The sequence below is a fragment of the Oreochromis aureus genome, linkage group 22, assembly GCF_013358895.1.
Source record: "Oreochromis aureus strain Israel breed Guangdong linkage group 22, ZZ_aureus, whole genome shotgun sequence".
NCBI lineage: Eukaryota > Metazoa > Chordata > Actinopteri > Cichliformes > Cichlidae > Oreochromis > Oreochromis aureus.
In genome coordinates, this window is record NC_052962.1 from 28,441,792 (window position 1) to 28,454,404 (window position 12,613).

Here is a 12,613-nt window from a genome sequence, read left to right on the forward strand (position 1 = left end):
CACACTGAAACACAAGATCTACTGATCTCTCTGACTAATAATGCGTTTGCTTGGCTGTGTTTTGTAGCCTGAGGCTGCGGATTTAGCCCGGATTTATATTTTCACGCTGTGACAAAGAAAAGGTGCAAGGTATCAGATCACCTGAAAAACCGTGTGCATGGATGAGTCACATTGTCAAATCCTGCAACTGGGATGATGAATGTTATTACACGGACTTGTTGCAATGCTCAAAATAGGGTTCTCTCTTTCTTCTAAAGAATTTCAGTGGCTCTGTCACTTCAAACGTCTGTTTAACAGAAAACATTTTGTCTGTGATGCAAAACATCAAATTACGATTTCACATTTAAAACAAAACAGATTTCTTCTGTCTCACAGGAAGGTTCACCAGTAAAAATAAAAAAGGAAAAGATGTGACACAAAAAGGGGTGTGGCCCATTTGTTAAAAGAGAGGCTCCAGACTCGACTCTTTGCAAATTCAGACATCCAGACACAACTTTTGGACTTTTAAGTAACACATGAAACAACAAAGCCAAGCCAAGAGCTGACATACAGACTGAACCATTTTTAAACCAAAGAATGCAACTGCAGAAAAACACAAAGCTCTAAAATGCAGCACTGCTGGAACAAACTCTACCTTTTCTGTGGTCCATGGCCCTGAGCACCCCCTGGTAGTAGGGCTCCTCTGTGAACACCCCATCACTACCCATACTATCAGAGGAGTAGGCTCTGAATCTCTGCTCCATCGCCATGCTGTCAGCTATCAAAACCACACGGAAGCCTCTGCAGGTTCAGAGGCGATGATGTTGTGTACTTCTACTTTTTCTTATTGCCTGAAACACTGCTTCTCACTGAGGGCTCCTGGAGTTAAGTGGGAGTGTTCAAGCCACCGATTCAGTTCCTGAACTTGCTCCCTTTCTTCTCCCTATCTCCATTTGCTTTCTCTGACATTCAACGCCGCATTTTTTTTTCACCACCTCTTGCAAAATGCCTGCCTGCAGGCAGCAATGTCAGAGACATTCACCACAGAGAGGTCTGCGGGGAAGATTCTCCTCCTGGTTCAGCCCTGTTATCTACACCCAGACCCCACCCATGAAAAAACCCTCACACAGCATCCACCCAAACCAGAGCTCAGACCTCAATTTACATTATTCTTTGCACTTTTAATTTTATTTTCTGTTTAATTTGAGGACGAAAAATACAGTTTAAGAATCCCACTGGTCTTGTAGCTACAGCTAACTATTGCACTAAGATTCATTTTCACAAAGACCCCACAGATCACTAATCCAGAACAGGAGACATTCCCTCATTTAGACTAAGCTGTACAGAAACGGACCACTGAAGCTTGTTAACCCCAACTGAACTCCACTGCTCAAGCTAGCGGTGCCTCTGACCAACCAGCATGTGGTCAGAAGCAGAGTGGCGGGACATACCACAACGCCACAAAGCATCAATGGAAAAACTTGTCCCGAGCACACAGCCGAAGCCAGGAGGCATCAGAAAGAACGTCCTCAGCCATTTCCCAAAACAGTACAATCACAAGAAAACCTCGAGCATGAAAGCTCCTCCGCCATCAGGAGATAATTAAGGAATAAAAGGCACCGAGGGAGCCGTCTTCAGGATACAATTCAGCACCAGAAAGAATAATGAGAACAAACTGCAGGACTTCAGTTTTATTTGAAGCGTTTGATTTAGACTATTTTTCCTTGGATGGACCTCCAATACCCTGTCGTGCCAGTTCAATACCACAAACCAAAAAAAAAGAAAAAAGAAAAAAAGAGGGTGGGGTGGAGGGGGTGGACAAGCAGCAGACAGTAGAAAATTATGCGAGACACAAAGCAGCTATTGTGGCTCCGCATGGATAGACTGAACAGTGTGTGCACATGACAACAATCATTTCCATCTTCTTCATGCAAATAACTTCTGTCAAACATCCCTGAAAAACTGGGTGCAGAATTAGTTTTTCCATTTGGCTCCAGGTGCTCGCAAATAGCACCTCCACAGTAAAATACCTTCAACACCTTTCACCCTGCAAAACATCAATTTTAAGTGCAGTTACTGACATAACACTGTAAAGAAAAGGAATTTTTTTGGATGCCTATAAAGGGAGGTGACTTGTTGGGACCTGAGGCGTGAAAGCTTCCTTGACTGCACCTTCAGACTTTAAACAGACCCTGAACGCCGACAGGCTACAAACAAAAGCAAAGACTCTACAGAAACGCTAAAATTAGCTAAACATAATTTGTGCAAAATGGCTTTTGATCGACACTAAAATCTGTGGATTATAGTTTTCAATTTCAAATGCGAAGAGTATTTGTCTGCAGGCTTAAGAACTGAAAACCGCAAGTCTTCACTTCCAGTTTCCAAACTTGCTAAACTGTATTTATTTTAAGACGAATGAAAGCACTGGAAGCTAAATTTGTGCTTCTTTGAACAAATCTTGTTGCAACCAAACTTGGAATTGAATTAATTAGATTTGTTCATTTAAAGCTCAGTTTGCTATAATGCTTAAAAGGTGGCAAAGAGATATAAGCGCTTTTTTGCACCTCAGTTCTAAGACTGTAAAACAGTTGTGTTATCAGCCAGTATCTAAATGACGCTCTTGGTGCACACAGAGCAGTACTGTGTGGATATTCCTTCTTTCCCTGTGCTTGATAACACACAGTGATAATCCTGAGCCGTGAGAGCTGATAGGAGTTTTAAGGTGACAGTTCAGTGCGTTAAGTCTGTAAATTCCTGCTGAGGGCGAGCCGACCCTCCTCACAGACAGGGAGAGCCGCCTCTCTCCCAAAACAATTTAAAAAATAAAATAAAAAACACACCCCTATTCGTGTTTTTTGCAAGAGACAGCACGCGATGTCAGTCCCACTGAGGACAGGAATGTTAATCAACATCTTTTATCATCTGGTTCGCAGGTCCCGTTAGGGTTCATGATGGTATGAATGCTGGATGACTTACGAAGAAACTCTGCCAAAGTGAAGAATGGAAGCCCCAGGGCATGGTGGGGCAGATCCAACCCGGAGCTGACAATGACAAGTGCACGAAAGCATGCACATGTCAGAGAAGAAGACAGGGTAGTGTCTGCTATTATACCTGAACGGAATCAATTCCTTTAAAAAAAGCAAACACAGCTGGAAAAATAACTTAACCCCAAAGGCGACAGAGGGATATGTCCTGACCACCACTGTAATTTAAAGCTGCATTTAAACTTGCTCATATTATATTTCAGCATCACTTTTGCAATATCAGTATCACTTGCAAGCACTTTGTGCACAAAAACATGCGTAATTAGCCACACATGGTGTTTACAATCTTGCGGTTACGAAAAGATGAGAACTGGATAATTGTTGGATTTATGATCTTCATATGTGAATACTGCTGCTCAGCACAGTTTGTCTCCCCCTTCTGGTTGAACGGCTACAGCACAAAACATGGGAAACTGAATATTTAAAGTCATAATCCATTTTAATGTCACAACAACTAGTAGCTCCAATCATCCCTGTGCTGAGCTCCTAAAGAGACCTGAGACTACTGTTAAGAAAGCTCAAGGTCACTTGGGGCCCTGCAGTGTTTACATATGTCACTGGGCAAATGATTTTTATGTGTGGGAAAAGTGTGTTGTGTACATGGTTGCTGTGACAACATAGTAAAAACACACAGAAGCTGAGAGTCCATCAGAACACTGTTTTGGCCCAGAAGATCTGGGGAAACACCCGAGCGCAGGGGGAAAGTGGATTTCTGCTGAGAACTGAAAATACCAAAGTCCATAAAACACATCACACATTCACAGGGTGTTATCAGAGGGTAAACACAAACACCAGGTACAGTTTCCATTCCTGTAGAACATTCAGGGTGAGCCGGAGAGTGACAAATTAACTGTGTACTGAGTCACTCAGTCGTTTTTCTATTTAAATGTCAAGACAAATGATCGCGTCAAGAAGCTGCATACAGGGACACGAAGTAACCTCGTTATCGTAAAATCAAACTTTCCTCAGATAACAGCCCAGTGGAGACATTTGAAAAGAGCCAAAGGTGAGACATTTAAAGGGCTTAAAAATTAAGATTTAAGAAGCTGGAAGCTGACAGGGTTTTTAGTTATTTTTTACCTAAAAATGCTTAAACAAACGATTTATCATCCAAAATTAACTTTCTGTTGACGAACTGATTTACAGTTTATCATCTGCTCAGTGGGAAAGTAATTAATTATCAGACTGCCATCACTGATGTTACTAATAAACAACATTGTCCAAGTTTTGATTTCTGTAAATGTCTAAAACACCATTTATATATTTATTTAATTTGAACAGGGATGCAGATATCAGCAGTGCTGCCTGTACACAGCAGCAAACAGGATGGTATTTACCATGGCACAAGCCGGTGTTTATCTGTGTCACATCAATTTTGTGGTGCCTAAATGACTTAAAGCTGATTATCTCAGGCTGAGGTTTGTTTTCTATATGTGGGAAATAAATCACAATAAAAACAAAATAATTAAAAATATGAGGACAGTAACTGGTTTTCAGTCAGATCGTGTTTTAAGCATCTCTCATTTCAATCATCTAGTTCTGGACCTCCACTGTTTTGGCCCTCAGGGCTTGCTGTATCGTGGGTGGAGGAACGGAAAAGGTTAACATTACCACCATCAGCACCCCAGCAGCCCCTCCCAAGCAGAGCCGCCTCCTATTACAGTCACAGAGCGATGGATAGAGCGGCGCAGTGATCGGACCTACCTGCGCAACACATTCGGCTGTACAGATGAGACCCCACTTCGCTGCAGTTCATTTCATGGATGTAATTAGTCCGTCGATAAAGAAATCCCCGCTCCAGCCCGCCGTACCAGGACGGCCGGGCAGCCTGCGCTGTATCGTCCACTTCGGCCATCCCGGTTTGTTTGTGCCGCGCGTAAACGCGGAGCGCGCTGGACTTTCTCGAAAACGCCCCCCTCACTCGCGGGTTTCTCGCGTGTGTAGTACCAGCCCTCAAAACTTCGCTCTGTACGCTATGAGAGCCACATGGAGGAGAAAAAACAGGGTCGAGTCAGATTGCAGACTCTTTGTCACAAGCCCAGCCCACTCGTTTTGTTTAGCGAGAAGAAGTGGAGAGCTGCCGGCTGCTCCATCCTCCTCCGATCCGTCAGACGACTTGTGCCATTGGGGCGCGCCGCAGAGAGACACTGCACACCGCGTCCTTATTTTAGCACGCGTGATAACTGTACCTTTCACAAGATTGCATAACATACACCCCCGACAGCCCCATAAATGCAAAGCAGAAACAGGAATGACTTCTGGGAAGGCGCGAAACTTGCATGCGGTGACAGACGGTTCTGTGCATTGTCTCGCAGTGGCTGTTCACAGGAGGGCAGAGCGCACATTACCCCCGGTAATAAATCACCACATTCCCTCTACATCCATAACAGCTGGGCCTCATAATTATATCCCCGACAGAGGAGGCTCATTTTCTCTCTGTTTTTGCGCAACTTTAAGAAATACTTCACATAACTGAAAAGGTGCTGCCTCCTCGTTAATCCGCATGTGACAGAATACAACTGCCATGACCGTGAATTAATTAATTAATGAAGCAGTTATATTTCTTTTAATTGGGGTGGGTGGGGGAGGTTTAAGGTACAATCTGGCTACAGAACTTCAGATTAAGCAATAAAATAATACCATTAGTAACTCACGGGATTAACTAGTGATGTGTCTACAGATAACAGACAGAGTTTTAAACTTTTTCCTTAGGCACTTTGTTACTAGTAGCCTGAGTGAGCTTGGCTTATCTTCATAGTGACCAGTGTGAATGTAAGTTAAAAAAAAAAAAAAACCTGAAGGAACTGGACAAATGGAGGACAAAAGAAGAAGCGGCAAACATAAAAAAAATCTACATACAGAATCTGAAACAGTATCTGGAAAAAAGGAAACATTAGCAAAGACCTGAGAGATGCATCTGGACTTCAACTGATCCAACTATTGTTCAGTGAAGCTCATCAGAAATGTTCTCAGTGAATGGTGGCTGTCAGGAAGCCATTCTTAAGGGGGGGGGGGGGGGGCTGATATATGCCAAATTATTATTTCTAAATTATTTTTATTATTATTTACATTACTCAAGAACCAGACTGAAAATCAGTGGCAACAGGTCCGGAAGAGGTCAGGAGAGCAGTGCAACAGTGAGTGTCTGTTGTAAAACTAAAACATGGTGGAGGCTCTGTCATGGTTAGGTGGTGTTGTGTGCTGTCTGGGATCTTTTCGAAACTGACAGAATTATGAATGCAGAAAAATGCCATCAGCTTTTAATGCACCGTGCAGTGATTGGCTGTGGCTTCATTTTTCATCATAACGATGATGCCAATGCAGCAACAGCCTAGATAGAAAAAACAGTCGAGGACAGAGATGAGGATAAGAACCAAGGCCCTCCCTCAGCGTAGACCCATGCTGTACTGTATGTTGCGTATGACAGTCAATGAACCCAGCTACTATTGAGGTTTACCACTAATGTGTTTTATGTTAGGTTGGGTATTGTGTAGGGCATGTGGGGACACGCTGGGTGTGCATTGTTTATTGTTTTTGTGTCCTGTAGTAACAGAATGTTTTCTCATTTTTCAGTTATTGCCCAGCGGGGCGTCCTCTCTCCTCAGTCTGTTATTACCACCACAGTGAAAGGAGACAGGAAAGTGAGTCACGGCTGAACACCACGAGACCAAATCTGAAACCGATCCTACGCTGTGCTGTCTGTGGCGTGCGGTTTAGCTGACACGGCTGCCAGTCTGAGTCTTCCATTAATACTGGTGCAGATTTGGGTGTGGTTTCCTAAATGGATTAGACAATATTGTTAAGGACTTTTATTGTGATGGGAATGCAGTTTCCTAATCTTAAGTCTTAAAAAGACCTTTGCACAAAACAATTAGAGGAAATCTCAAAGTTAAAAAAACGCAGTCAAATATAACAGGGAAGGGCATTAAATGATCATAAGAGCAGATCAAAATGAGCAGGAGCCTCTAATGAAGCAGGACTTAGATTCTTCTAAAGTCCTGAGGATCTAAATGATCGTTTGTTATGACTGTATCTAGGATACGCAGGCCACCGTCCTCAGTGTCGTGTTTACTACCATTAGTCAGTCACCATCTGTGGCACGGAGCTTTTTTTAAACCTGGCTCTGGGTAAAGTCCCTTTTACCTACTTCCACCTTCCCCCTGTGACAAAGGCACCTTGGTGTTCCAGCAAACTACAGTTCCACTTACACAAGTGGACTCGGGTTGTGTCCTTAAATCGAAATGTTTGACTTGTGCTGAATCTGTAATGTAAACAATGAACAGACAGCCTGATATTGATCTCGACGCCGCCAGAAAGATGCTATAAAGAGGGAATATGACCACACCTGATGTGCAGCTCTTACTGTCTGCACTGCGGCAAGAACAGAACTGAAAGCAGATCTCCCCAAATGCAAAGCACCTTGATATCGACAGGAGCTAGTGATGATACATGGCCTAGTTTTGCAATGCAGTGTTGGCACACGATTTACCAGTCAAACGGCACTTCCTGGCAACCTTTGATCGTGGCTTCAGTTGCGTGCAATTTACAGACCACACGCATTCGAGTCACGCAGACAGAGGGAGAGGAGGATAAATGTGTTGTTAATTTCTCCTGTTTTGCTTGTGTTCTGATCATATTTTGGATATTAAAGGTACTTTTCCTTTTTGGGGAAAAACGTTTCAGAATTCTTTGAAAGTCATTCATCTGCTCACAACAATGTGAGGAATGTTGTGAAAACTGCTCTTATCTCCTCAAGGCGTGTCTTCCTCCACCCAACTACAACCTGATTGTGTAGTTTACAGCTGAGAGCACAGGTCAGATAAGAATACAGTAGTGCTCTAATTTAGCTTTACCAGCCAGTATTTCAAAATGTTACAGTTTTGTTTTTTAAAATGTATTTCGGTCAGAGAGTTTTAATGTAATTCAAGGCTATTTTATGTGCTTTATGCAAACAAATTATCCAGCAAATGTGCACGGTTGTTTTAAAGTGCCTGGTGCCAAACGTGACAAACAGGTTTCTCATTTGAGAGACAAAACAATATGAAAAAAACAATTGTTCTCTCTTTTACCTGCAGACTGTCAGTCAAGAATTCTTTAAACCACTTCAGGGTGTGTCACCTGCAGGGGTGTGTTTGACAACCACCATAGTGTTAAGCTGTGTCAACAGTAACGTGGGCCTTGCTGAGGAGTGTGTCATGACGTTAAAGAGTATGTAAGTAACCTTCAGGCTGCATAGTTTAGTTGAACATCGTGTAACTCTTCTCCTATGCTTGCAGCAAGATAGGTTAACCATATCCTTTTGTTAACCAAACAACGACAGCATGCCAAGATGAAACAGGTTGAACCAGCATATTAACAATACAGCAGCCTCCACAACTGGGGTAGGTCTGAAAAGTGGAGAGATTAAAGTCATATCAAGTCACCTCAAGAGAGCTACACACACAGATCTTTAGCCAGATCTTAACCAAGATGAAAAAAATGATGGAATAGTTTTCAGAAGGGAAAAACTGCAACATGGGAGCAAAGCCTAAGCTGAGGAGTGCCCGTCAGAGCTCTGACTAAGCCGAAACCCCATTCTCCACAAGAATACTCCAGCTACTCGGACGTCATCACCCTCCAGCCAGCATTTACAGGGTTAATCGCAACATCTCCATAGCACAGGAAACCGAGATGTGTGAGGGGAAAAAAAGGAGGGGGGGGAGTGAGGAAGAGAGAGAAAGGAGCGTGTGCCACAAAAACACAGAGGACGAGAGAGAGGAGAGACGACAGAGCAGGACTGCCGGCAACAAACTGTCTGCAAAGGAAAATCTTTCATCTGCCGATCTCGCCGTCGGCTCTCCCTGCGCAAGCCTTGAAGCGATGAGTTTTTCGAGCTTTTCTTACCTTGCTTCTTGCGTACTCTCCACTGCCAGAAAACGATCAAGGTAACGATGTGGCCCACAGCCACCAGGGCTGGGAACACATTTCCAGGGGGGCTTGCCGGCATCGGGCCTGGTACAAAGTGGAGAGTCCCAGGCTCTGAAAGGTGGGAGGGTTGGGGAGGGTAGCGGGGGGGGGAGTTGGAAGGTAAGGTGGAGGGGGGGAGTGAAGGGGAGGAGTAGGGGGGCGTCTAGGGGTGTGGTGCCATCCCGGACTTTAAAACGAGCGCTGCAGCCAAGTTGTCCGCGACTTTTACAAGACACAAGACCGAAAGAGCACCCCTCCCTCTCCTCTCTGCTCTGTGACTCAGTCCTCTGGCAGAAGTGGCTGATCTCTCTCACTCCTGCACTCTTTCCCTCCCCCTTTTTTCTCTGCACTTTTACAATTCCTCTCACTGTTTCTCATATATTCACGTTTAAGTCATTTAAAGTTGCACTTCTTTTAAAAGTAAAAGTAAAAGCTGTAACTCTGGCAGCACGAGCAGCTTTTGGAGCCCTGACGCTGTTAAAAATAAGTTTTGTCCTCTTCCACAGATCAAGTAACTCCACTGGTTTTGCCCTACAGAAACTTGCTCTCTGCTTTCCTTGCCAGCTGCAGACTATCTGCAGGAGTTAATAATATATGAGGCTGTTTTGTGTGACAAGCACACACACAGAGCACGCTCAGTCAGGTCAGCCTTGATAAGAGGCAAACTAAGGGACATCCACTGTGAGCTGGAGTCAAAGTTTCCAACTGATTCACTCCATAAGTTTTCTTTTACCGACTGAAGCCCATTTTCCATCGCGGTTTACGAGTCACAGACAGTCGCAGGCCAACCCCTTCCGCCTTTTCCAAATATTTATACTGAAGCCATGCCTCCCAATTTTATTTTCCCTCATCACATAATCACCCGCTCCCTATCAATTCATTCTCCTTATGTAACTTCACAATGTTCCCCGTAACTCTAATAGCTTCCTTATGCTTGGACAGCCCGACCAGTGTGTATAAGCTTCCCAGAGCCTGATTAAACTGGATCCTGTTTTACAACCAACCGTTTCAGCATCTCTGAACTGCCAGCTGCATTGTTAGCCTCTAAATCCTGAAGTGCTTTTCATTTTTCTCCATCTTACCCTGGCTCTGTTGTTAAAACAGAGAAAAGCCTCGAGGGAAGATGTCCTCTCAAACCAGACTGAATGCCTTCTAAGGACGGCGCTTTAAGCTCAATCATTTTCAAACCTGTCAATCAGCTTTATTAAAACAGTTCTATGTCACCAAATGATCACAAAGAAATTCCTCTGTGGGAGCTTCTCCTCACCAGCCTAACTCGAAACACGGGGTTGTGAAACACTAACTGCACCTGCAGAAATACGCACACATCACCTGTTTGCATCACTGTTTAAAAAAATAAAATATTGCTCGAGGCAAAACAGCATCGCTGCCAAGGTCTCTGTTGTCAGAACAAATGAAAAGAGTATTAGCTGTGGTGCAGAAACCCAACACCAAGATGAGTGTCGCCCTCACACATTTACAGCAACGCAATGCCACACACCAACAGCCACCATAGAGAAAGCAAAAATAGTCGAGACAGCCTCGACCTCGTGCTGTCTTCAGCGTGAGCACTGTGTCAATCTATATAAAGAAGGGAATACAGAATAGTCTTACACAATGTAGGTCGCACTAACTTACAAAAAAAAGATGCTATGTATAGGCACAAAGACCAGAAGCTGATTCAGAAGCAAAAGTGTAGAAGAAAAAGATCATCGTAAGTGGGCGTTGTTAGTCTGAAGTGCTGGCAGTTGATTTGGGGAGAGACCTTATATGATCCTTGTTTGAAAATGTCAACCAAATCCCCAAAGCCTTAGAAACTGGCACCGCAATTTGGCAATTAGTTACAGTGAGGATTGAGCAAAGGGAATAAATCCAGGGGAGCAGTAGAGACGTCTGGAATAAATTCATTTCACCACTCCTTCATGGGAGGAGCCAGCCCACTCCCCCTCTTCTCACATGGTATGCACTCGCTCAATGATTCCCATATTGTGATACACATTCTACATACTCCCGCATAAGCAATATAACCAAAATCCACAAAGTTACACACTTAATTAATTCAGAAGTTCTTAGAATTTCACTTAAAAAGCCTCCGATATTAATGCTGAACTCGCATAACAGCGTAGGTAAGATTAGCGAAGCAATGTGAGGAATGTGAGAGATGTTTTTAATCTAAAGTACTGATACTGGGAGTGGCAGTGTCCTCAGATGGCAAGCATAATTCAATAAATTATCCTCAGCATAGTTTATTCTTGATCTGGTATCTTTAAGTTCACTGATAAAGTGTCTAAAAAAAGATTCCGGTAAAAATAAAACCTACCGTTAGGAGGTCCTGGGCAGAAGCAACAGCACAACTCCATCTTCTCTCAGCGTCTTCACAACTTTTAGAGAAAATGCAGAACTGCCAAGGAGTCAGAGCTGACCTCATGACATTATGTTCTGATAAAAACGAGGGGGGGCGTGCAGAAAAAGCACAAAAAAAAAGGAAAGAGAGTGAGCGCGCGAGAGAAAAGCGGAGGCACAGCTGGGAAGTAAAACTACACAGCGTTGCGAGTTTGATTTAATTTGTGAGGCTTTCCTCAGTGGAAACAGCATCTCATGCGTGGTGGTTTCTGCGAGCGCCGCTGGATGGAATCCATGTGCAAGGCTTCAGAAAGACTCCCAGGGACACATTCACATTTTTTCTTACAGGATTTAGACAAAGAACGGAAAACGTGACTTTTGCCAGCTATAACAAAGGCGGCTCTGTGAAAGCCATTAAAAAAAAAGATTTATTGGAGACAGTGCAATTATGCAGCTCGGCTTTGTTTGGTCACAGATGGAACATTTTAATCTGATCAGACAAAAACTCCTACACAGGTTGGACATATTAGCTCAGTTCTTGGACAATATTATCAGACCTATCATGTAGTTGTGTAGAATTGTGATATAAGATGTTGTTCGTATACTATTTAAAGTGCTGCCCAACTGATAAAGTCAATGAAATAAATGTTTATAATACATCAGATATAAATAGCACTGAAAAAAGTGTAAAGTGTCACAAGTCTGTTTGTCTTTTATTAAGACAAAAATGCAAAAAAATAAAAATAAAAAAAAAATCACCAGCTCTCATTTTTTCTCCTTTTAGGGCTTCAATATAATTAAAAGTTGATTATCTTTAATTCTAGGCTGCTTTTCAAACTACATTTTCACTTTTTCTTAACTTTTTTTGATTGAATAATGTGGCCAAAACTAATCAATAAAGATATGGATCATTAGTTACAGCCCAACAGATAAAGAATGCAAAAGTGCATTTTAAGATATGTTATCTATTCAGCTGTCCATTACTCCCGAGCCCTCCCAGGTCTGCCTCTTTTTCACGGTGACCATTTTGTGCAGGGGAGAGAGGTGAAGCAGCCAGTCAGGGGCCATCCTGTGGCCCACACCCCTCTGGATTTTACACCAGGAAACTTGATCCCAGACGCAGCCAGCAGGGAGCGTGGGAGGCGTCTAACTCAAGGTCTTCAATGTTAAAGTTATGAACTATAATAAATTTTACTCCTAATCTTTAAAAAAAACACATTAGTTCTTTTAGGATCAAAATAAACTAGACAGTAGACATGCAATTGTTTTTTTAAGAAAACAATCTTAACAACTTCTTAAAC

At 43.1% G+C, this 12,613-nt stretch overlaps 1 protein-coding gene across 8 annotated transcripts in view; it reads right to left on the reverse strand.

Moving 5' to 3' along the window:
* Window positions 1-12,613, reverse strand: part of pleca (plectin a) — a 105,287-nt gene that overhangs the window by 39,302 nt on the left and 53,372 nt on the right. For 2 of the 8 annotated variants that reach the window (XM_039606041.1, XM_031733553.2), the window contains exon 1: window positions 635-761. The exons of 3 other annotated variants lie outside the window; for them this stretch is intronic. In XM_039606041.1, the coding sequence (XP_039461975.1) occupies window positions 635-749 (115 nt within the window). In that variant the 5' untranslated portion in view covers window positions 750-761. Of the gene's footprint in view, window positions 1-634; window positions 762-4,727; window positions 5,426-8,906; window positions 9,534-11,289; window positions 12,026-12,613 lie in introns of those variants that run through there. 3 more of the 8 variants (XM_039606044.1, XM_039606040.1, XM_039606039.1) reach the window with 3 other exon arrangements.